Source organism: Anarrhichthys ocellatus, unplaced genomic scaffold (assembly GCF_004355925.1).
Source record: "Anarrhichthys ocellatus isolate YVR2014 unplaced genomic scaffold, GSC_Weel_1.0 scaffold23, whole genome shotgun sequence".
Lineage (NCBI taxonomy): Eukaryota > Metazoa > Chordata > Actinopteri > Perciformes > Anarhichadidae > Anarrhichthys > Anarrhichthys ocellatus.
The window spans coordinates 6,017,657-6,042,997 of NW_022280053.1; the positions used below are offsets into that span (position 1 = coordinate 6,017,657).

At 40.2% G+C, this 25,341-nt stretch overlaps 2 protein-coding genes across 3 annotated transcripts; both read right to left on the reverse strand.

The window, feature by feature from the left end:
- Positions 1–228: 228 nt before the first annotated feature.
- On the reverse strand, positions 229–14,110 carry aff1 (AF4/FMR2 family, member 1). 2 transcript variants are annotated; one of them, XM_031860308.1, is made up of 19 exons: positions 13,891–14,110; positions 10,808–10,910; positions 9,935–10,714; positions 7,752–7,793; positions 7,103–7,189; positions 6,496–6,529; positions 5,171–5,228; positions 4,440–4,584; positions 3,803–4,279; positions 3,076–3,164; positions 2,687–2,915; positions 2,448–2,539; positions 2,176–2,239; positions 1,962–2,098; positions 1,673–1,744; positions 1,180–1,273; positions 1,003–1,040; positions 666–904; positions 229–510 (listed from the first exon to the last, which is right to left on the reverse strand). In XM_031860308.1, exons 1-19 carry the CDS (start codon positions 13,905–13,907, stop codon positions 386–388), a joined length of 2,922 nt encoding a protein of 973 aa, XP_031716168.1. In that variant the 5' UTR covers positions 13,908–14,110; the 3' UTR covers positions 229–385. The 2 variants fall into 2 exon arrangements, with proteins under 2 accessions (XP_031716168.1, XP_031716167.1); XM_031860307.1 differs by having other exon boundaries at positions 3,245–4,279.
- A 6,197-nt stretch (positions 14,111–20,307) lies between these two features.
- Positions 20,308–23,778, reverse strand: LOC116390487 (growth/differentiation factor 6-B-like). The gene is made up of 5 exons (XM_031860222.1): positions 23,583–23,778; positions 22,851–23,008; positions 22,638–22,730; positions 22,426–22,556; positions 20,308–21,782 (listed from the first exon to the last, which is right to left on the reverse strand). The coding sequence occupies exons 1-5, from the start codon at positions 23,702–23,704 to the stop codon at positions 21,639–21,641; spliced, it is 648 nt and encodes a 215-aa protein (XP_031716082.1). The 5' UTR covers positions 23,705–23,778; the 3' UTR covers positions 20,308–21,638.
- Positions 23,779–25,341: the final 1,563 nt, after the last annotated feature.

Genomic DNA, 25,341 nt, shown 5'->3' on the forward strand with positions numbered 1-25,341 from the left:
GAGACGTGATTCACTAAATGATTCCAACACAATAACTGACTAACAAGACATGAAAGATGTAGATTACAGCAGATGAAACCTATGTTCATAAAAGTGCAAGAGAGAAAGTGAGAGACACCGAAGTGGACGTGAGGGGAAACAATAAATAAGTGCAATGTTCAGCGTGCTATCAAGAACACACATCACATCAGAGGACTTCCTTGTCTATCTTTTTTTTTTTTTTTTTTCCTCGATGAGATGAGTTCATGTGAAGTAGAGAAAACTGGCACAAGCCTGAGGGACAGTCCAGGTCAGTATGGGAGCATAACACACAGAGGTGAAGTAAAGGTACAGCGAGGCGGCCTGAAGGGTTCGCAGGTATTCAGTGACGGGAGCAGGTTGATGGTCACTTCACCTTTTGGCTGTCCAGCCTCAGCCAGTGGACGCCCTGTCTCGTATAACCGACCACAGAGCTCATACTTGACGCAAGGCTCAATGGGCCCATAAGTGTGTCCAGCTCTGTCAGCATACCTGAAACATAGGATAAATATGCAAAGCATCATACATCAAAACAATGGATGTCCAAACATTACCATTATTATCAAAATTCCCCCCTCTGGTCCCATGTCATCTAGTCTGGGAGACTCCGTATCTAATGTTAATCTAGGTTTGGAGTCTAAGCTTACCGCTGCCTCTTTGTGCCAGCTCCTCCGCCTGCTCCCAGATGTCATGAGCGCTCAAGAATAACATAGTGATGTTGACGTAGCTGAATGCCACTCGTCCGATGGCCTGGGGAATGACCACAGAGCTGCCGACAGGGTCCACAACCAACCCGCTGACACTGTGGTTGGAGCCGGGACCTGAGCTGGTGGAGGTGTTGGCTGGAGACGGCATGTTGGGGGTGTAGGACGGTGTGTCTGTCACTCTAAAAAGATACGCGGAAAGAGATAGAGACTTTTTACAACAAAGACAGCTCTGTGCAATATGCCCAAACAGTGAATGAATGTAACTGCAGTGACTTACTTTAATGTTACTACAGATGGATCGGGAGTTGTTGAGTTCTGAAAGAGGTCCACATTTAATTAGCAAAACACAAATCGGTTCTCTTTACAACTACTAGATCAAATGTTGGAATTACCTAAATAATTGCAAAACAATTACAGTGGCAATAAGGAGCGATGGCAGCACATGCATACTTACACTGAAGTGGTCTGTGAGCGTCTTTGAATACTTGATTGCAGTTTTTTGTTTGTGGCGAAACATGGCCATCTGCAGCAGAGACTGGCACTTCAGACTACAAGACACAATGAAATGTTATTCAGTTATTCATAGTTCACATGAGACAAAACAAAGAACAGACTATTTTGTATGACTTTAAAATCAAAGTACTACGACCATTTCATTTTTTATGACTAATATACTATGAATTTTTTTAAAAGATTCTGTACTGACTTTTTTTGACGACATGCTATAGTAAAATATTTTAATGGCATACTATACTATGACTTTTTACACACCACACTATCATTTTTTATTGCATTTTTCGACATACTATAATATGACTTTCATATTTTTCTACGTAATATACAATAACTATTTCTTACATGACTTCCATCGACATAGCACATATATGTAGTCTCATGAGACACTGGTTTGTGGAGACACAGCACATGAAGTATGGTCTACCTCTTACCACAAAGATAAAAAGTCCTTTTCTGAGGGTGAAGCAGAGGCGTCCACTGAATTTTTAAGTTTCAGTACAAACCTGTGAGAGTGGAGAATGTGCCGGTAAAACTAATGCATGAATCAAATTCAGTTAAGGAGCCAAAACGTTCATTGAAATTTAACTTGGATACAAAAGTTCAATGTCTGTGACTATGACAGGGTGGAAGAGTCTATCCTGCACACTTATAAATATGCAAACTAATAAAACTACAAAAAAACTACTAGTGCAGATAATAATGATAAAAGTGGGTTCGTACTTGAGCAGTTCCACTGTCTCTGCAAACATAGTGTAGGAAGACATTGAAATGTGTGGATCTTTTTCCATGGCAATGCCACTTTCAACGAAGTACATGGCCGCATCCAAGTAATTGAAAGCTTTACTGAGCTTATCCGACTACAGAGAGAGAGCAAAAATAAATTACTGCAGTCATTTTAGTCAATGAACTAAAAGCAAACAAAGGGAGAACCTACCTCTGCATCGGCTTTGTGCTTCAGTTTTTTGGCCTCTTTTATGTAATGCTTCACTGGGTACTGCCTACAGGTGAACACATCATTTATCAGAGGACTAACAACAATGTACAACTAACAATTTATAACACCACCAATGTCTGTGGGTAAGATCTCTCAACTGTCTCTGTTGTGTGACACAATACAAATCCAGACACAGACAGCATTTTTGGGGACATAACAAATGAAAAACTTTATTTTAGAACAACTTAGCAGCGAGGCAGATAGGATTTTACCTTTCCTCTAATCTGAACAAGGGCCTGCTGGTCAAAGCTTTCCTGGGGGGCTGTGAAGAGGACGAGACGTCGAGGCTGCTCTTTGGTGGCTTCTGTTAGGATTACAATGCAGACGTTTGGTTACAATTTGAATAGTTTACCTTTTCATGTACCAATTCATTAGTAAGCCGAAGCTCGTCTGAGGAAAAGAAGCGAGGCACTAACATGCATACGTGAGCTAGGTGCTTGTATCCTGTTACCTTTCCAAGGTGTGGGTGTTCTGTGTGCTTTCCACTGCTCTTCTTGTGCTTTGTGGTCAAGTCTTTGCTCTTCACAGCCTCCTTACTGGACTCCTGGGATTCCCCAGAGCTGCGTTTGTGCACCTTTGGGCCTTTAGCAGGGTCTTTGGGTGTCAGAGGCTGCTGCAAAGGAACAGGGTTTTTCTTTGCCTTCTTTCGCTCTCTGTCATCTTTTGAATTGCAGGAACGTCTGCAAGTGACAACATTGGAGAGCTTTTGAGATCTGACACACTCTCAAAAAAAAAAAAAAAAAAAGGAATTTTAAAAATGTTGATGTTATCCCTGGTAAAAAAAAAAAAAAAAAAAAAAAAAAAAAAAAGTACGGGAGTCCTCTGATTTAGGGGACCTACTCCAGTTTGACAGAAGCATGATTTGATGAGGTATTCTTGTTTTCCAGCCTCTGTTTCTTCCTGGGAAGAGTTGCATTGTCTACCTCGACCTAGAAGACAACAAATCACACATTATTATAATAAGTATATTGTACATGTACGCCAACTAGAGCAGGCCTCTATATCTCACATTTTGAGATATACTCTTTGTGCTGGTTTTGGCGAGTTTGTGTGTAGTAGAAGCATCCCTGCCCCCTCCATCTTGCTCTATGACCAGTGCTGATCTCTTTGCAATGCTGGGTATGTCCTGGTGGTTTCCCGGGGTCGGGGGGACTCTTGAGAGCAGTCTTAGATCAATCTTCACCAGCAGGTGTCTAGAAGGCCTGTGGGGCTCCCGAGAACTCTTGGCTATCTGTCCAGTCCTCCCCGAGTTCTTGTGGGTTGTTTTGTGAGGAATCTTGGTCCCCCTCTGGCAGATGGTCTCAGACTTTTGTTTGCTACTACTGATTCCAAGTAGTCGAGCTGGCAACAGCTGGTCAGGCTGAGCAGGACTTTGGGTGGGGCAGGAGCAGGGGACAGGATATTGCACACCACATGATGGACAATGACCACACGGGACAACTGCGACATCAGGCTCTTCTCCAGCCTTCCGTTTGTCAAGTGACGTGCGTTTAGAAGTCCTTTTAATGTCTCTTTTAGTGTCACCGTTACCCTTGCTTTTCTTGCTACGTCCTGTTTTCGTCTTTACCTTGGGTCTATCTGTGAAACAGGGATCTTTGTCTTGCGTGGCGACAACTTCCTCACACTTCACACCGATAGCTGCCTCAGTGCGATCTGGGCAACGTGCCTTCTCTGGTATTGAGGAGCGTTTGTTGAGTGAAGGTTTCCTGGAACTGCTACAGCTGTTCAACTCAACGACGGGGGATTTTTGGCTACTTTGATGGTTATAGTTGTCCTGAGGGATTTCGCTGTGCTGCTGGAGCTTTGCAAGTCTATCAGTGAACTCTCTCTGGTGGGTTGAAAGCTGAGGTTTGGACTCCCTGGTGGGGTCGACGACCTCTACACTGAGTGAGAGCTTGGAGCTTTGAGTGGGCGGTGGCTGTTTGTGAGCGGGGCTCTCAGAGGCATGTGCACTGCTTTGACTCTCAGGGCCGGAGTTCTGCTGGCTGGACCGAATCCAGTTCCCCAACTGCCAATCACCATGGGCCACTGCAGGAGCATCAGGCTGAACAAAAAAAAAAATAAATAAATAAAATAAAAAATAAATACATAAGAAAGTCACAAACATTGTGATTTTAGAAAATGAGAAGGAGCAGAGAAAGCATGTCATGTGTCCTTTATTCAATATGAACGATATGTACAATAAAGGACAAGCAGCAAGTTACCTCGGTTGTGATGTTGGAGCTGCTCACGGGGAGTTGAGGCGGCTCCTCGATGGCGCCTTCACTCTCCGACTCTGATCTTGAGCTACTCTCGGAATCGCTGGAGCTGGCGGACTCTACCCCTCTGGAATGTGCAGCTTTAAATGAACTGCAGAAAACACACAAAAACACCACAATAACATCACATCAAAGTGCGATAGTGACAATGAAATAAACACAGTGGTGCACGTGACCAGGCTGTGCTGGTAAACAGCGCATTTGGAATGTTTGAGGAAGAAATTTGTTTTTTTTTATTTGCAATTCATTAATTCTGTAAATAATTTTTTCTCTAAAAATTAGATCTACAACAAGTAATCGATAAGTTGATTAATTAAAAATGTATTCAAAATGAAGCTACTGATCGTTTTTGTCATTTTTCAACAGTTTCTCAAATGTATAGATTTCCTTTTTATTAATGGTAAGAACATTAATATATTTACATTTTAGTCTGTTGGTCAGATAAAACAAGTTTTTTGAATACATCATCTCGGGCTGTGGAAAATGATAACAGGCATTTCTTTATTATGTTCTATACACAAAACAATTGAGAAAATCAGCTTCAGAGTAATTGATCCTAATGACAATATTTGTTATCCGTTTGAATGGATAGTTGAAAACAGCCTGCAAACAATGTTCCTCAGGGTGTCAACTTACATATCTGCTGTGTGTCACAAAAGAAAAGCCAAATGACTCACGCTGAGGGGCTCTGCTGGACGAGCTGGGATGGATCTGCAGGAGAGGACTCACAGTTTTCTAAAAGAGAGGACATTAGTTTAACAAAAGAATTAACTTATGTTCTTACATACTTACAATCTCTTTCATCAAACAATCTAATGCATTGTTTTTGTAAAAAGGAAACCAATACATTTGATTTCCAGCTTCACCTCCAGAAGCAACGATTATATCACCGCTGCTTCTCTTAATAAAGTCCTGAATTCAAACTTGCATCATTCATGTCAAGTAGATCTTTGATCATCATACCATGTATATAACACAGTAACCTGTTCCTAAATTGTTTTGCTAGCATTTCCCCAAACTCCAGAACTTCCTAAATTCCACATCTGTTGCACGAAAATGGTTTCTCTTGCTCAATGTAATTTTAAATAGAACACACAACAGACCCACTGCTTTTGTCACGCATATAAAGGCCAAATAGTGTGTAAATATTGGTGAGATAACAGCTGGTCAAACAGACATTATGACGTGATGTGAAATGAATATGAACTGGGAATGAAAGTCTAATATCTGACTGACTGAACAACTGTCTGAATCTGGCTTCTTAATCCTTTCTCAAATACTTGTTGCTGTAAATTTGCATTTATGATGGCCAATACAAACGGGTGTTTTTCTATTGGATTGCACTATACAAGTATTTATTTAATGTTGGTAAAACACTGCACCCTTTTGTAAACTTATTTTTCTGGCAGGTGCTTCAACAGCCAGGCGACTACTAACGGTAGTGCTGACAGATGTTCTAAAGCCAGAAGCACTTAAAAGTCAAAGGATAGATGAGATAACACAAGGGAGAAAGGAATGAGCAGAAGTGATGGAGGAATACCAGCGAGTGATGAAAAAAAACTAACTTCCTCTCTTCTGTAGGATTGCCTCTTACTCTAAGCGGAGGTTTATTTGAGATAAAATTGCAGGGTGGTTTCTCGCCTCTGGTATTTTGTGGCCAGTTCACAGAATAGGGCTCAATGGTTGTACATGTTGCCGTAAAAACATTGCTCTGAAGAAAACACAAGTCTGAGAGACGATCAGCGAGACTATTAACTCTATGGATATTAAAAAGCAAAGAGAGGAGAATATTTATGCCACACCGCCTTTCACCAATGATGATCAAACCTCCAATTTTATCAACAGGCTGTACAGCAGATGCTTTATGACGACAGATCGAAAGACTCCAACCGTTTGCACTCAAGTGTTCATTTTTCTTGATAGAGTAACATCATTTCTGTAGATCATGTTCATCTGTGTTGTGTGCCTGGATTGTGCTCTGCTATATTCCCTCATTACTCACTTTGTCCTGGACATGAAGAGACAAGCTCCGCTTCCTGTGAAGACACAAAACACAAGCAAGCTTTTACCTGGGTCACACATGCGTTTGATTTAGAGTTGTACATTTGCATCTACATTTAAACTAAACTGATAACTAGTGAGGAGATGAAACAATTGACCCGAGAGTGGTGCGAGTCTAAACTCAAAAGGGTTTATCCAGTCTCAACATGAAGATCCTCATCAAATTGCATGGCGACTTGTTAATCTGACATTATGGAGATAGCATGTGCAAAATATAAATTTTGATTTTTGGTGGGGGAAATCAATATCCACAGTTCAGCCATGAGACCATTTCCTGTGTAGCTGACAATTCTACCTCATGTGGAAGCTCATTATCCATCCACCACAGGAATAAATCAGAGACAGATGTTTTCACTGAAGAGGTTACAGCTTAGACTACGTTCAGTTAAAAGTTGGGAGTAATTTTTAGTGCATCACAAGGATTCTTCAATCACAGTGTGCTTCATCTGAGATGGTAACGCAAGCAAGGATGCAGGATTACTGCGACCCCTCCTCCTATATATACACACAGCAGCGGCGGTGAGCAAATAAATCAAGTTGGACTTTACCTTGGCTTGGAACAGGGACTTGGAGGGCTCCTCTGTGCTCGGTGTCTGTATAGCTGTCAGGAGAGGGGGCCACGAGTGGGTCATTTCCTGTGGAGGGGATTAAAAAGTGTGATGTGCTAGGAACCTGCAGCCTTGGCACAATTACAAAACAGGTGTCACTCTATATTAAATAAAAACAATGCATGCAGGTGTACTCATCCCATCTATTTCAGATTTGGTGACAGCACATGATAGTTTCTCTCTTTGCAACTTGAATACAAGAAGCCAAGTGAGAACCTCGCATTGTAAAAAGGTTGTAAATATTGTAAAGGAGGCGCAGGAAAAGAAAGAGCAGCAAGCGTGAACTGGTTAAATTAAGTCAAGAAGATTAATACAAAACTATTTATTTCCTTAGAAGATTCTTTCATAATTTTCCAAATTCAAACGCAAAGCAAACTACAGCAGTGTGAACATCTACTCTTTGTAATAAAGCACTTACAATACACTTACAATACACTTACAATACACAACGTGTGCTAAAAGAGTGGTTCTAGACATTTATAACATTCTAAAAGGTAATCTAGTTCAAGACTTTTTATATTTTGTGTAAAATTAATAAATTATGCATAAGTACAATTTCCCCGTGCATTGCATTTACATCTGGACTCACCCTCAAGATGTCTTTGACACACAGAACTTCATTTGACCTCGTCTGAAGAAAGGAAAGGAATAAAAAAAAAGATAGTTATTCAATTATAACCTGAAGAACAAACGTATAAAGATTTGTTGAGGGCTACAATTTTACAGAGCAATCCATTTATTATTTCACAGGTCAAAGTTAAAAATAACTAAAATCCCCTTCACATCTGTTTTTATCCTAACTCCCATTTTCATCTCGGATTGTTCATTCCTTGTTGCATGCGGTAAAGAGAGGCACAGAGCCCAGCAGAGAGCAGCAGAGACTCCCTCATACTAAAGCAGTGACATTAGTCATTTTCTTTATTGTTGCATTAAAAAAATGAACGTAAAAAACAAACATTAATTCAGTTATTACATACAAAAAGCAAATTAATTGTCCTTTTAAACATACGTCTTTCCATTTAATGACAAAGTAAATGCATACATAAAGGAAATACAACAATGTTTATCGTATTCCGCTTTATTTTTGGTTTGTTTGATGCCTTTTAAATCTTCCACAGAACACCAAACTAAAGATGAAAACACACTTATAGCGTAGACCAACTTAAAAATCCTGTACCCTATGAATGAACATTCTGCTTTATGGGGGGGGGGGGGGGGAGACAAAACATTACAAACATCAGTAAATATAATGCAGTCCTACACTACACCACAGCTAACTTTAAGTGTGAATCGCTAGATGAGTGACGCAACACCCCTTATCAGGCAGCAACGTGGGCCAACCTCAACATCAGAGAAATAGTGCGTGTGAATGAACGGGGTCAACATGCTGCATTTGTGATTGTTTTCAGGCCCGTCCTTCAATCATTCCTTCTGAATGGACAGTGTTTGACATAAGGCTAGAATGAGCGGGCCCCCGGAGCAGTTATGCAAGTTGGTGACAAAGCTCATTTATTGTTCTGCCGCTGAGCCCAGGGGTGAAGTTATCAGAAAGCAGCTGAGGTCACATACACACACACAAACCAACCACAGGTTGCTTGCCACATCTACCATGCTACGCAGTATGACATGACAAAAAACTGCCAAGCAGTATTATAATTAACAGGAACTACTAATAGTGCAGATCATTGTCTCTAACGTGTTGTGTGTGTTTTTTTAAAAAAAATTTTATAAATGGCATTGTGTTTTCTCTAATGTTGTGTTTTAGCACTTCAGGACCATCACAAGGCAGAGGGCTGGAGAGTCATGGCTCACTCAACATGTTTACTTTTGTTACACCAGTTCAGCTGTAGATTCCTGATCAACAGTTTTTTGCTGTGTGTGCACAAGCCCGTCTGCTCTCTGACCCCTTTGTATTGACCCGTGATTGGAAATAACACACTGTAACTGCATTTCTTCTTCATGTCTTCTACCTCTCAAACTGATTATATTGTAGATCCAAACATGTCTCATACATGGCTTATTGCAGATGTGGAACTTAACTCCAGAGTGTAGGGGGATAAGTAGCTGCCTAGAAATCTTGCACTGGATTACTCCCAGCAGTGATAATAGCAGCATATTCATCACTGCTGCAGGATGGTAAGGGGAAGGTGTTGCATGCTGCAGGTGCAAGCGTGTGTGTGTTTATGAATAGAGTTGAACTGGAGTTCAGCCAGATTCTCCCAAACAAAGCAAGTCCAAGACCTTTTTAAACACCTGAACAGTCAGGTTAATACTCTAGGAGCGGTTTCAGAGAACACGCCGTCCTCTAGTTCCACAATAAATTCATAGCCCAAACAATAGTGCTGGGAATTAATGAGTAGGACTTCCATTGTCCTATCACCTCCCCCGAAAGTCCCTGGAAGCACCAAACAATAGATTCAGTGGTACACATCTCGAGACATTTATATCTTACGGGCAGAATATACTGATTTGTATTCAAAAAGCAGGATTCAAATCATATACTACAGTATCTACACACTACTGTACTTTAGATCCTACAATTTAACAGTGATCTAGTGTTCAACAGATAAGTGTGTTTCCCAAAATGTTGGACTGAGTTACATTAAGTCCAATCAGAATGCTGAAAACCGAATTAAAGCTAAGTTTAGCTTAGCATAAAGACTGGATATCCACCTACCAGCACCTTTAAAGCTCACTAATCAACCCAATATATCTTGTTTGTTTGATCCGTACATAAAACAAAGCGTAAATATACATATGCAATATACTCACCTCCAGAAATTGTGGCAGCATCTTGGTTTTGCCCGGATCAGATTTGTTGATTAGCTCCGGTATAGGTACATATGGCTCCGGTGAAGACTTCAGCTCCGGTGACTCGCTGACCACCTGGTCCTGACCGTCCATGGGCCGCACGTACGCCGTCGGCTTCTGGGTCATGACTACGCTGGGCTGCTTTGACGACAGGAGAGAAGGGAAGGTCTGGGAAGGTAGCGTGTTACCCTTGTTTGCTTGGAGCAGAGACGCATCGCTGGGGGACTGCTTTAGGTTAAAAGTGGACGCATCCATGTCTTTAGTGTCCTTGTTATCGTGGTCACTGGAATGTGGGAAGGGTAGCGGCTTAGCGTCGGGAGACTGAGAAGACATTTCGTGGGAAAGGCCGACACACTCCCTGAGATCAGAGTGGGCCTCGCTCCTCTGTTGTTGATGTGCCGAGAGGCTGAGCCGACTGTGGTTCAGAGGAGCATTTGAGAAAGTGGATGAATGTCCGTGGTGGTTCGGGGAAGAAGAGGCAGCGGACGTCCTCGTGGGCTGAGAGGAGTAACTGTTGCTAGATGGGGCTTTCTGACTTTGGGAGGACGTGTAATGGATTTGATTGTGGAATGGAGGCTTGGCTGGTTTATCAGGGTTGGGCAGACCCTGATCTGACTGTAAGAAGGTTAAACAAGTAGGAATGGGTAAAGCCTCCATAGCAAAGGGATATGGATTATTCACATCTTCATAGCTGCCGAGCATCCTCTGGATTCGATTGGAAAGCTCGTCCCCTTTGTTTGTCTGCACAAAAAGAAGAGGTGAACCCTACATTTTATGAAACATTCTTTTAATTGTTTCATTAGAGGATTTAACTCATGATATGTGGGCCTTTACCTTGTATGGTACCCCAAAGAGTGGCACATTCTCAGTGTTGGCTTGGCTTGTTTCTTGGTTCCTCTGTTTCCATGCACGGAGGCGAAGGAGGTTCCTGTCTGCACTGTATCGAACATTACAAAGAAAGCAGATCTGAAGTCAGCATTGCATTTACAAGCACATCATTCGAACTGCGACACTAAATGTGACTAGTTACCCTGTTAAAGGATGTAGTAGCTGCCTTAAATATTAAAACTGGTGACATGCTCCATTCCTCACAACAGCCTGCTCTTTGTAAACAGCTCTGTATTTCATATGCGTGTTAGATATATATACTATTAAACCCCAGAACAATGAATGCGACTGATCCTCGATACAAATTTAGAGACTGCAAATTCATGGCATCTTCTCACAGGTTTCTCTACCCAGGGGGACAGAGCAGCAGGGTCTAATGGGGGAAGACGGTGCCCATCTTATCAACCGAAAAGTGTAATTAGACTCACAGACGCCATGAGAGGATTCACCACAACATTCACATCTGTTCTCTCAAGCCCCTAAAGATTACATGCAGCCCACGCAGACTTCATATGGATATTAACAGTCCAGATAGGATGCCAACAACAAATATAGCACCCTCAATATAGTAGAAACTGCATTGTGGATGTGGAACAGCAGCCCCAGGCCCCCACAGGATCAGGCCCCGTTTAAACCTGTATATATAGATATATACACACACACACACACACACACTAGTGTGAACTGAACACTTTATTCACATTACTTCCCAAAATACAGTGTTGCTCATCCTCACTGACAGCAAGCCCAATAGGGATGCTTCCATGGCAACAAGTGGAGCGGCACAGATTTGGGACGAAGCCAAACAGATGAGCACTTACTCATTAATGGAGCAGAGACTGGCCAAACTATACCAGCCTGTTACTGCCCAGCCACTGCACTATCCAGGGGTACAGCGGCACACCGTGCATGTATTAGATTACACACTAGTCTTCTGAACAAACATGAAACATACACGTTGTTGATTGTACATGTTGATGACAAGCACACAACACTTACAGAAATGTTTAGAAACAGTTTAGCGATACCAGGGGTTGGGTTATTGATGAGGCTGGAACTTGTGTTATATTCTTATTATCGGGTCAACCTCTAATCATTTAATAATTACTCAAATATTTAACAGGAAAGCTTAACATTAACCCATTTGGACCAATACCAACTATTTTGGCAGTTTGGTGGGCAATGATCCCGTCTTTAAAACAAATTGCTGTACCCTGTGTCCTCTGTTTGTAGCCTTCCACCAAAGTGAATGGGAGAGCTTTAAGTGTACGGATTCACCAATCATGGATGACAAACGCCAGAAACCTGAACTGGAAAATAAAAAAGGGTGAGAAGACAACCCGTCCACGTCACAGAATAGCCCGGAGAAGAAAGTAGCGATACTGAAACAGCCAAACCCGAACAGCAGAGAAGCAGAAATGTCAACAAACCCTGAGAGACAAAGTATCAAAGTAGTACAATGTGTTATACAGAAACTCCTTCAGGGAAAAAATAACTTTGCAAAAGCACAAAATCTGAGGACTCATATCAGAGCGTGCACACCCATACAAAAGCAAAAAGTAACCCCAATCACAATGTGACTTCAGTCAACCAAACTATCTTTTGAATAATCCTAAAATAGGAATCGGCCCTCTGCATGCATGCAAGTCTCACCACAACCGGGTCCTGATTTCAGGTTAGAGACATTGGTTTGAGTTTTTAAGGCCGACACCTCTACGGACGATATATCCGAAAACAATCTAGATTGATAAATAACATTACAGGTAAGAGGAAACGTATATTTTTGATATTGGGGTGCACTGTTCCTTAAAATTACCAATCATCATCAACATTTTTGTCAAGCTTGCTCAGCTTGAAGCTTCTAAAATGTGAGGATTTGATTTCTCTCTTTTTTGACTGACCATTGGATAAAACAAGTTATTTGAAGATGCCCTTTTTATAAACACACGATGGACTTTTCTTTTCACGATTTCTTGACATTTTATCTAAAATATTAGCCGATACCGAGTACCGCTCCAGCACCGTGGAGTGTTTCATTCATGAGCTGTGTTGATGATGCTCTACTTTTCAAAAACTGATGCCAAGCAGCACAAACTTGTTGCACAATATTGCTTCCAAGTGCATACTTTCCATTTTCAGTTTTAATGGAAGGAAATTTGTTTCATCACATATTGGTATAAATGCACATAATACTGGTAATACCAGACAGTCATCGTTTAAATGCAGGTACTAAAATCTGCATTTCACTCTGCTCTTGAACAACCCAAAGCAACAATCTAAAGCTGTTTTCTACATTTATTTGCCTTTAAAACTTTAACACTCACTTTTGAATTAGTCTGCAAAAGATCTACTTTCCTGCTTTTCATGCATTTTAAATGAATCTGAAGCTGCCGTTACTTTAACAGCCTGCAGGACATTATTATATTAGTAAATAACAATCACATGGAGCTTTATTGTGCCTAAAAGTTTAATATATATACATATATACATATATCCTTTGCTCAGATCCTCGTGTTACAGAGTGGCTGACTTCTGATTCCTTCTCTATATGTTTCGGATGATTACACAGTGAAAGTACATTAGTACAGAGAAGAGTCAGCACCAGTTTTCTCTCGTTGTCCAACTTATTACCCAAAATCCAGGTCAGTCAAAAACACGACGGCTTTGCAGAAACCCACGTCTCCATAGCGTGTACGCGTAGCTAAACGTTAACTCGCATAGAACAGATTGTATAAACACAGCAGCCCCTTTAAACCAGCTGGTGAAAATCACACCAGCCTCCTCTTTTCCAGCTGATTCCACCTCCTTCCTCGAACTGCTTATCAAAGCTAAAAAAAATACCGCATGTCAGTTTTGACGTTAATGACAGACAGCTACCGGACCACCTTCCTTTCTGACAGAGTTTCAAATTAAAACTTTAACTTGTGGCGAGTGGCCGTGTGGAGGTAATTGTCGGTAGTCACCCCCGGTCAGGCTGTGGAGCTAGCGCCCAGCTGCTAGCAGCTAGCTGCGGGTGTTTTTCTGCCTACCTCGACTGATATGCCATGGTGCCCCTCTCACAACAACCGAAGTTGTCATACGCTTCCGACAGTCCTCCGCAAGGTGGTCTTCTCACTCGGTCACATTTTTTTTTCTCAAACCGCTGAGTAAATAGTTGATTAAATGGCTGTCAGGCCGTCGTTGTTTGATAGTTGTCTGCTAACCCGTCCGTGTTTGGGTTGTCCTCTCTCTCTCTGTGTCCCCCTCTCTCTCTCTCTCTCTCTCTCTCTCTGCCTGCTGGATTGTTCTACTCTATTCAACCATCTGGGGACCAAGCTCAGTTTTATACACTCGATGCAGTACAAGCTTGTCAGAACATATCTCTAAAGCAGCTGTGTTGCTATTATACGAGTCAATACAAAGTAAATATAACAAATGAGTCTATTAACAGCTGTTTTACGCACTACTTTTTCCTCATCACGACAGTTTGCCCAAACTTTACACTGCTACCCCTGCGTGCCAGACATGGTACAGTCATCTGTCATTAGATGTGTTTGTACAACAGACTGCCGTGTATGTGTCTTCATTTAAAGTTTTTAAAAGACGGGGTTTAAAGCCCGTGTTTGCAAATTATCTTTATTCCAAGTGGGTGTTGACAGCTACAGAAAAATAAATTGATTTCTCGGCTGAATCAAAGAAGGATAGATAGATCAAGCTTTGTACAGAATACAATACAAGCTGGGAATTCATAAATACAAACAATTTGTTTTAATGCATTAGACTAGCAGAGATGAGAAGTATAGTATATAGTATTTTTAATCATGGTTCAGACAGGTTGTCACACATACTGTCAATAGACCACAGACTCAAAAAAAATTAGTGTATGGTTCATTAAAAAGCTATTAAACCTTAATGAAATGAGCTGCTTTGTTTTAAGAAATGTTTGGTTTTCTGTTTTGAATTCCTACCTGACAGAATTAATACCTTTATTTATTATGATACCTGACATAATCACATTTCTTTCTTTAAAGCCAATTTATTTTGGGGCTTTTTAAAATCTCATTTATTTGGATTTATATTTTTCATGACTGTAGGAAGGGCACTATCCTGTCCCGCATGCCCTGCTTTGAAAAGCACAGTGGTTACTTGTCTTTTAATGGTAAATGGTAACATTAAGATGCAGCATGTGACTAAAATAACTAATATGTACAATATGGAAATAGTCTGCTCTTAGTTTGTGTGCCATTTAATTATGAATCAAATTTAGACAGGAATGGTGGATATATAAGTGACAAAACTGATTGTGGATACAGCACAAAACACTTTTACATTTAACAATTGGCCAAACACAAATAAGATCAAGTACACACAATATCCAATACAATGATTTATTTTAGAAATAAAGAAAGTGTCACACCATTTTGAATGATTGGTCCTTACCTTGTTTACAGTTAAAAAGAAGGACCTCTAGCGCGAGCAACGGTTCACTCTCCTGCCCAGAAATCCCGAAGTAGATCATAAAGTCTGACTCAATATGTCACCTTGGTGCTATAGTTTTGGTGCATGAGTTCAGATTTGATGACACAGAGCCCAAAACTGGCAGTGGTTGTATTTGTCCTGTAGGTTTTAGAGCTTGGCCCGCAGCTGGAAAAAAAAAAAAACACAGACACACAAATCATTTAATACATTTCAACTAAACATGTAAGATGAACATGCTAAGGAAGTGCATCACAAAAGAATCAAGCAGCTTGTTTTCTGCTGCTTTTGGAGCATGGACACCGGCACGTGTATGATTAATGCAGGCATGAGGTACAGGCTGTGCAGAAAGGTCTGTTATTGGATACTCACCCTGGGTAGTTATGTTATGCTACTGGCTGTCTGCCTGCAGAGCACACCGACATCATCTTACTTCATTTAGACCTAACTGGAGGCTCGGGACTGTTGAACGAGCTGACCATTAGACTTTTATATTGTAGACAAAGATTGGGACCTAAAGATCATAAAATGCATAATAGGAAACAATATAACTATTCAATACTAAAAGAGGATTAAAAGGAGCATTACTTTGGTGACTTTCTCAAAACAATTTGCAATTTGTGAATTTAGATATTGAACACACAGTATTTAGTGCAGTATCTATAGCATACACTTACTTAATGTACTGTCAAAGAAGCTGCAAAATGTGGGGATTCAATTTAGTACATTTAAGGAATTGATTGAGAGCAATGATTGGTCAATGACACACAGCATTTTGGTTGTGTTAAGTGTCTCAGATGAACACAAAGATCTTAGATGTTTCAGCTGTTTCCACTTTGCTTTTTGCATGCCAGGCACAGAAACACACAACACTGCTCTGTGATAAGCCTGCCATCCAGAGGCTGGAAGGTGTGCAGGACTGCAGTCTGATGCCTTTTGTTAGTTTAAATGATAACCAGTGGGTGGCACTACATTGTTTCTTGTGAGTAGAACAGACAGCCAAAGCACAGCCAAGAGCAGGTGAAATTCGTCTTTGATAAATGTATGTGCATTTTATGACAACCGAAGCAGCAAATACTGAAATAGTACACACTGTGTATAGAGACAAACACATACAAGATGCACACTGCCCATATAGTACTGTATATATTAGTAATATTCCAAATATAGTAGTATTTCTCAAACAATCCCAGCATAATTAGTCCAAACTAATTTGTTTAGAATGTGTAAGTGTATACTTGTTCTGTTTTCTATTATTTGTAATAGGAATTGGGTTTGCAATAGTAGGTTGCTGTTCTACGTAAGGTCACTATAATATCATTGCATGTTTCTCAATAGTCAAAAACATAAGCACAATAAACATGTGACTGAAAAAGGGAAAAATATGTTTTTAATAATAATGTCATTAACACATACAGCCATTGACGTCTCATATTTACATCCTTCGTTTGACAAAGAACTTTTGCATCACTCTGGTTGTCTTTGAAACCAGCAGAGCACTGATAATGTCGTGCAGATTTAGCCATCACTCTGATAAACACTTAACATACGCCATCAATAATCTTCTAACAATGAAATATCCAGTGCTGACGTTGTAGATCGTAATTTTACAGTTTACGATACACAATATTTTTTGAGTATTTACATATCATCTGTCACTTTCAATATAAATCCAACACATATGCAATATATAGACATCTTTTCATGTGCATACTGTACATAATCATTCAGTATATATATCCATTCAATATTTTTTTCTTTGCACTTTTTTTGGATTGTTTTCAACTTACAGAGCACTTGACTTGTATATAGACATTTTATTTCTTATTTTATTATTAGTCATTGGTGCTTGTTATATTTTTGAATATTATTAATATTTACATCTATATTTTCATTAGTTGTGTACATAACAGTCCTGTCTATTCTTGATAGTTATCTAACCAGCTTTGTTTTCCCCTGTCCCTACTATAGCTGTTATTTCTATTTCTGTGCACATTAAGAGAGACGCAAAAAATAAAAGTTAAATTCCTCATTTGGGCATGCATACTTGGCCAATAAAGGTAATTATGATTTTTTTAAATAAAAGGCTTAACAAAGCTTAATTCATAAACGTTAAGAGACCCGCATCTATATGATCAAATGCCATTATATACCTTCACAACTAAAACAATAAACAAAATGTTTAAAGTCACATAAATCAAACCTAAAGACAGATCATTTATTCTGATTCTAAAAAATCTTTATAAAACAGAAACCCATATAATGAGATAACTAATGTTGACAAAGAAAGGATATACATATGGTATAATTTTCACAATATCCTGCAAGCACTTAATTTGGTATGTTAATGATTGGAAATCCATAGAGAGTAGTATCAATATCCATGGAGAATCAATATCAACACGGATATATAATCTAATCAACAATTGCGACAAGTCAATAAAGTCAATGAAAACGTCTTTTGTCAACAGGAATCTATCACACAGAAGAAATTAAAGAGGAAAGTTCAACGCTAAAAGACAGTTGCTAGATTGGTACATGTATAAAAAAAAGTAGAAATATGTTAACAGATTATGGTTATAATACAAGCAAGATTCACTCATACAGATGACGTTTTAAGTATGGTAACAACCTATCACGATAAACAAGCAAATACGGATGTCAGTGATGCTTAGGGATTATACAATGGAATGTATACTAAATGCATTTACTGTAACTACTGTACTTAGGCACGTATTTGAGGTACTTATACTTTACTTGAGTATTTCCATTTTGTACTTTTTACTTCTACTGCACTAAATGCAGAGGGAAATATTGTACTTATTACTCCACTACAATTATTTGACAGCTATAGTTACTTGCTACTTTACAAACTTAAGAGTTTTGAATAAAAACATTTGCAGATTTATTAAAATATGATGCTTTGGTAAAGATCCGAAATGATCAATTGGCAACAATGATGGTTTAAGTCATGTGGCTGCATTTCCTTTTGAGTAATTTTAATAACTTGAAAGGTTTGGACTGTTCAAGGTGTCACTTTGGGCTCTGAGAACTTGTGACAGCATTTCTCAGAATTTCCTTAAGTTTTAAAATCCAAACAATCAATCGATTAATTGAGAAAAACATCCATAATGAAAATAATCAATAGTGCCAGTCTTATATAAAATTGTTAAAAATCAAACAAATTCAACAGTAAAATGCTGCTTACACATTAATGTACGAGTAATTATAATACAATTATACTACGTATAATAACATAACAGTGACTGGGCAACCTTTGTTGCATTGAGAACTTTGACCTTGAAAGGTTGTTGGTAATAATATTCAAAAACATTTGTGATATTTTTGTTGAAATTATCATAATGTTATGATTGGGATACCTGCCTGTCCACCTACCGGCCTTCCTGCACATATTCAGCTTGTGTACTCATTACTCATCTTCCACAAGCTGCTATCTTGACAGCTGAGAGTACTAACAATAGCCTTGTTTGTTGTTCACATTCATAATGATCATTTTGGGTAAGTGGCTTTGGAGGGAGGCCTGAAGGGACTCACTTGACGACTTTCTCATTAGATTTAGCAGCTTTTGGAGTAAGTGCTGAAAGCTACATTCATTTTTTAACTCCAGCGTACTCTTGCTAGTTTCTCAAGATTACCCACCCTGCCTTTAATATTTTACAATGTTCCTGATTATTTTACTTACGGAACACGCACGACCGAGTATTTGTTCACGATGGGATTAGCACTTTTACTTAGGTAAAAGATCTGAGCACTTCTTCCATCACCGAGCTTTTATTGGCCTTCTTGGTTGGGCTGATCTGGTTTTCTCTGCCACAAGGTGACCAGAAAGGGAGGACATCTAAGAACTCTGTCCCCAAGGACATCATCCAGGGAGACCACCTGTATGCAGAACGACGTCCCCACACTCTCTGTGCTGAAGTGCGGCGTGACGTCGTATCTGAGGCCACAGTTGTCTGCAACCGTGATTGGGTTGTCGTGTGCCAGCAGTGTGGTTGAAGTAGGAACAGTGGCTTTGACTTCCAGCTGCTCATGGCCAACTGCAGTTAAATCCACAGGCAACACCACATAGGCAAGCTGAAACCTCTCTCCAATGGTGCACTTGAGCTCCGCAGACCAACAGTATTCCTCGAGGTCTCCTAAGAAGATAAATTAATCCATGAAGGCCTATACACAGCAGATTTTATGTGCAACATGAAACAGTATTGGAGGACATAAGACTGTCACTGGTAATTTCTTAACATTCAGTATTTCATTTTTTAACAAAGGGTGAACCATCCTAGAGCTGAAAAGGCTCCTTACCTTCCGTAGAATCTTGAAGCCTTATATTATGATTGTCCTGAAGTTGCAATTTCTTGATGTAAGTCATCCTAGTGCACTCCATCAAACAGCTCGTTAGTTGTATTGCCGACACCTTGTCAGACATCGGTTTGAGCAACGCTTCCTTCTCTGAACATTCAACTGCCCCTACAGCCAGCAGAAAGGGGTACAGTATTCCAAAAGATACCCACACATTGAAATATCTTGACATTCTGTCCAGTGTCAGTAAAACATCAAATTGCTGGCAATGTTGAGCTATTGGCCCAGATCTTGCCGTCCTCTTGTGGAGTAATTGCTTAACCGTAGTCCAGGATCAATATCTTGCTCACACAACTTGACAATCATAAGTTAAGGTTCCACTGCAGCAAAGAAAAGATTTATAACAGCCCTGAAAACAAACACATGCACAGCAACTGAAAACGGTGAAGTCTGCTCAGAAGTGCGCAATATGTTGCTCTTCCCCTGACTGGCGTCCAATTTCCTGGAACACAGTGCCAAAATTTCTTCCTCTGCTATTTTCCTCCCTCTAGACTAGACATGTCTTGCAGGCATGACTTCCTGAAAGGCCGGCATAAGAAACGGCTTTCACAAAATAGTATTCAAGAATCACAGTACATTATAAATGTTGCCAGGGAAAACAAGTGAGAGCAAAAAACTGTTGATTTTAATCATCTTTATTCAAATCAAAAAATAAATCAGGAAATTGATACAAAATATTAGCATGTCATAAGCACAATAAAACATTGAATGTATTGATTGAGTTGAGGTAATATATCACTCTGGTCACTCTAGGTTGTAGTATATTTGTGAAAAAAAATCTTGAAAAAGTGAATGGTGAGGTAACTTGAGTCATATAACAAAATGACAAACTAATTATGAGAAATGGTCAAAGAGACCTATAAGGAAATGGAAATAAGAAATAAGAACTCTGCTGCTACACATGCATATAAAAAGCACATATTATGTAAATAAAATGTTAGTATATTGTCAGCCAGGCTTTGATCTTCAACTAAATTACTTTTCTGGCCAAAGTAACAACACATCACAGCAAAACACAAAATGTAATATTTTAAGTATGTCAACAAAAAGTACAATGACTTTTTCCTTTTTACGGTTACAGATTTTTGAGGTTTGCAGGGCAGCATCTTTTCTACCATGTAATACATGTAAATAGGGCACGGCCAATGGCTGTTCATGGAAAAGCACAGCACAGATGTTTTTGATTGATACAACGTTTTAGGTGCAGTGAGTTTAGCTGGATAACACAAACTTCTCCTATTACTCTCCCTGCAAAACATGTTTGTCATGGGAAGCATAAACCTAATTTACACATTAAGGAAAACTATTTTTTTATTTGAACTCAGTTTCCCTTTTGGGATTGAATTGACTTCTTACCCATAAGAGGAAATAGTTGTTTCACAGATGAAAGAGGAGACATCCAGCCTGTGCAAGGATTTGGCTCTGCACAGTCTCACATTTTTGAAAGGGAACACTCGGCAACAGTTAGTAGCTTTAAATAGCGCTCTGTAGTCATGAGATTTATTTAAAGATAAACTAGCACTTACTAGAAAGTGCTAGTTAGTCAGATGCACTTCACTTACAGCTCTTGGTGCAAGAGAAACACTTTGTCTTAATACTATTTATCTACAGAAATGCATGTATAAAATCCATCAAAATCTAATTGTTGGTCCAATGTTAATTAATAGCATAGACCACTAAAATTATAATTGATCAGTTTTATGTCCAGCTGGCTAAACAGGTCTGTGCTGGCACATTCTGGTTAGAATGGAGAAACAGGAATGCAAAACTGAGTTCATAGAGAGACTTTACCTTGGTTCCCACGCTCTGTGTTGAAATGAAGGATCTGAGATAAGTATAGCGAGAGAAGATATGTCTGCATGTGATGTATTATCTACATTTTCTGTATTTTATGCGTTTGCTTGTTCGCCAGGTGGCTCACATACTCAGGACTATAAAACAAACTTTACTCTGTGCTGGGCGGCTGGAGGTTGCCCGGATCACAACCGCAGCTGCGGGTCAGCTGCACGGAGGAAATGACAAGGGTGCTGAATTCATCCACGTAGAGGACAGGCACCATTTCCTGGGAGATGGGCACACAACATGGCACCTGAAGAGGAACAAAGAGAGGAGTAAAGCGTGGTAATACAGTTTGAACAAAAGAATGACTTGAATGTATTTATTTTTTGTCTTCTAGTGTAATATACATTCATACTGATATAGAAAATAAAAAATGCAAACATTTAATACATGCTATAGTGGAAGTTCATTACTGTGCACACACAGATATGTAAGAAAAAGTGTAGATTAATAACAGAAATAATTTTATCCAATGTCAATGAGATAAACAAAAGAACAGCAGTGGCCTTTCAAATTAGTTATGCTGGAACTCGCACACATATCTGCGACTGCATTCATTTCTGATTGACCAACTTTGGGGAGTGTCTTAGCTTGTATTTGGCACATTTGTATTGGCAGAAGGAGAAAACACACTAATCTATTGGCAGCGGTTTCACCTCCCAAACACACACAGGGTAAAGCTATGTGCTATTTATAGTTGCAACACACTGAAACTCAGGCACAGTGGTGGACAGTAACTAAGTACATAGACTCAACTACTGAACTTTAGTTGTAAGAGAAGGAGGAAAGAACAATAAAAGTATCAATGTATGTAAATGTAAATCAGTACAATAGAAGCGTATTGGTGTTTGCAGACAATCACTTCACTATTCAAATGTCTTAGAGAATTATACCTGTGAGTCAGCATCCTGGACATTGGCTTGGGGCGATGGACATTGCACACTGCTTACTTCGGGGTTGCAGAGTGCACACTGAACAATGGTAAGGCTGGCAGGATGGATAACCCAGTTGTCCCATCCCAGATCTTGCAAACACAAGAATAGATATTACAGTACATTACTATATTTCATCATGTCAATGTGCATGCTCGCACATTGTTGCATACCTTTCATGAAGATCTCAGAGGCCATGGAACAGCACTTCAGGCTCGTACCGTTTCCAACATTAGGTGACACAGAGTTGCCAGAGGCCGCTGGAACTGGAAGGACATGGAAAAAAAGACACTTTTTTTTGCTGTATGTAACTCAAGGCCACTAAGAATTAACCAGACTGGAAACAATGTGGGGTCTACAGTATTTGAATTTTGGGTTCCACTTACTTGCTGTGTCCTTGGCTCTGTGAGGGATGGTGCTGAAGGTGGCCCTCCATTGCTCTCGGACACCGTCCAGCCCACCAGCAGGCAGCTGTGGCTCAGCCTGCAAGTTGAGAGCCCCGAGGAGACCCTCCCTGATGGACTGCAATGACCCACCCTGGCACCTGAACATCATATGTCACTCAGGTTATTTACATTATGCATACTATTAAAAATATATTATATGGAAACACACAGAAATAAAAGAAAATCCTGGACATTTCACAAAAGGATTGTTAACACTCCAATCTAATCCTGAAAAGTGCTTTTTTTAGTAGCTGCTCATGCCAGACATGCTCTCTCACTCAATGAACTGTGAAAGCACTTTAGAGGCGTTTAGCTCAGCCAAGAGAGAGACATGTTGTGTTGAAGATTAATTGATTACACTGCTGAAAATTAAACAGAATAGTGTGTTAGATCTCTACACATTTTTAGAAAACAAAATGGAAACAGTGACTTTGAATCCTACCCAGAATCTAAAATATCCCTGTAATTCATGTTGAAAAAGGCCTAAGCATGAATACATCTCGTGATATGTGATCCGATGCTGAGAATATCTTAAAATATAATAACCTCTCTGCCATTTTTTATAATTCTTTGCACACTTTTGAGGAAAAAGGTTTTCAGATATTCCCTACATACAAAGACACGTCACTGCTAAGAAAAGCAGAAGATTGGTAAAAAAAGTTTGATACTGACCTGTGATGGGAAACAGGAGAGTGAGCAGCGGCTGCAGGTTCTTCCTTGGATGGCTGCAAGACAAATGCAATCACCACTGAAGAGCCCAGAAGCATCGTCGTGAAAACAAACGTAAAGGACATGGTGCATGAGCTGGACGGTCAATCTATAGATCAACTGCTTTCGGAGCCAGACTTGCGTCGGTCTAAGGCTGTGGTTGGTTCTGTGCTTCTGGTTGGAGGGGGATATAGGAGTGACCAGACAGGGATGCTCTAGCTATTGTTTGTCAAGGCCTGGGAACCTGGGTTTTTATCTTCTTGTACCCCAGCTTGACCTTGGGATATTTAACATTGTTGTCTTGTCCAGGGTTGTGTGTGAAAGAGTGCAAGGAGGATGATCCAAGAAAGAGAGAGAGAGAGAGAGAGAGAGAGACAGAAGGAGAGACTAATAGACATAGGTACAGTGGGTACGGAAAGTATTCAGACCTCTTTAAATTGTTCACTTTGTTTCATTGCAGCCATTTGCTAAAATCAAAAAAGTTCATTTTATTTCTCATTAATGTACACTCAGCACCCCATCTTGACAGAAAAAAAACAAATGTAGAAATTTTTTCGAATTTATTAAAAAAGAAAAACTGAAATATCACATGGTCATAAGTATTCAGACCCTTTGCTCAGTATTGAGTAGAAGCACCCTTTTGAGCTTGTACAGCCATGAGTCTTCTTGGGAATGATGCAACAAGTTTTTCACACCTGGATTTGGGGATCCTCTGCCATTCTTCCTTGCAGATCCTCTCCAGTTCTGTCAGGTTGGATGGTGAACGTTGGTGGACAGCCATTTTCAGGTCTCTCCAGAGATGCTCAATTGGGTTTAGGTCAGGGCTCTGGCTGGGCCAGTCAAGAATGGTCACAGAGTTGTTCCGAAGCCACTCCTTTGTTATTTTAGCTGTGTGCTTAGGGTCATTGTCTTGTTGGAAGGTGAACCTTCGGCCCAGTCTGAGGTCCAGAGCACTCTGGAAGAGGTTTTCTTCCAGGATATCTCTGTACTTGGCCGCATTCATCTTTCATTCAATTGCAACCAGTCGTCCTGTCCCTGCAGCTGAAAAACACCCCCATAGCATGATGCTGCCACCACCATGTTTCACTGTTGGGATTGTATTGGGCAGGTGATGAGCAGTGCCTGGTTTTCTCCACACATACCGCTTAGAATTAACGCCAAAAAGTTCAATCTTGGTCTCATCAGACCAGAGAATCTTATTTCTCATAGTCTGGGAGTCCTTCATGTGTTTTTTGGCAAACTCTATGCGGGCTTTCATATGTCTTGCACTGAGGAGAGGCTTCCGTCAGGCCACTCTGCCATAAAGCCCCGACTGGTGGAGGGCTGCAGTGATAGTTGACTTTGTGGAACTTTCTCCCATCTCCCTACTGCATCTCTGGAGCTCAGCCACAGTGATCTTTGGGTTCTTCTTTACCTCTCTCACCAAGGCTCTTCTTCCACGATTGCTCAGTTTGGCTGGACGGCCAGGTCTAGGAAGAGTTCTGGTCGTCCCAAACTTCTTCCATTTAAGGATTATGGAGGCCACTGTGCTCTTAGGAACCTTGAGTGCTGCAGAAATTCTTTTGTAACCTTGGCCAGATCTGTGCCTTGCCACAATTCTGTCTCTGAGCTCCTTGGGCAGTTCCTTCGACCTCATGATTCTCATTTGCTCTGACATGCACTGTGAGCTGTAAGGTGTGTACATTAATGAGAAATAAAATGAACTTTTTTGATTTTAGCAAAT

What these genes read in the sequence shown, in the direction of transcription:
- LOC116390487 (XM_031860222.1), bottom strand. Translation starts at nt 23,704, where the DNA reads ATGTCCTTTACGTTTGTTTTCACGACGATGCTTCTGGGCTCTTCAGTG. An exon ending in TCTCCTGTTTCCCATCACAG is followed by an intron (nt 23,009 to 23,582) that starts GTCAGTATCAAA and finishes TATGATGTTCAG; the next exon opens with GTGCCAGGGTGGGTCATTGC. An exon ending in CTCTGAGATCTTCATGAAAG is followed by an intron (nt 22,557 to 22,637) that starts GTATGCAACAAT and finishes TGTGTTTGCAAG; the next exon opens with ATCTGGGATGGGACAACTGG.
- aff1 (XM_031860307.1), bottom strand. An exon ending in TCTTTGGGGTACCATACAAG is followed by an intron (nt 10,715 to 10,807) that starts GTAAAGGCCCAC and finishes CTTTTTGTGCAG; the next exon opens with ACAAACAAAGGGGACGAGCT. An exon ending in TGCTGCCACAATTTCTGGAG is followed by an intron (nt 7,794 to 9,934) that starts GTGAGTATATTG and finishes TCCTTTCTTCAG; the next exon opens with ACGAGGTCAAATGAAGTTCT.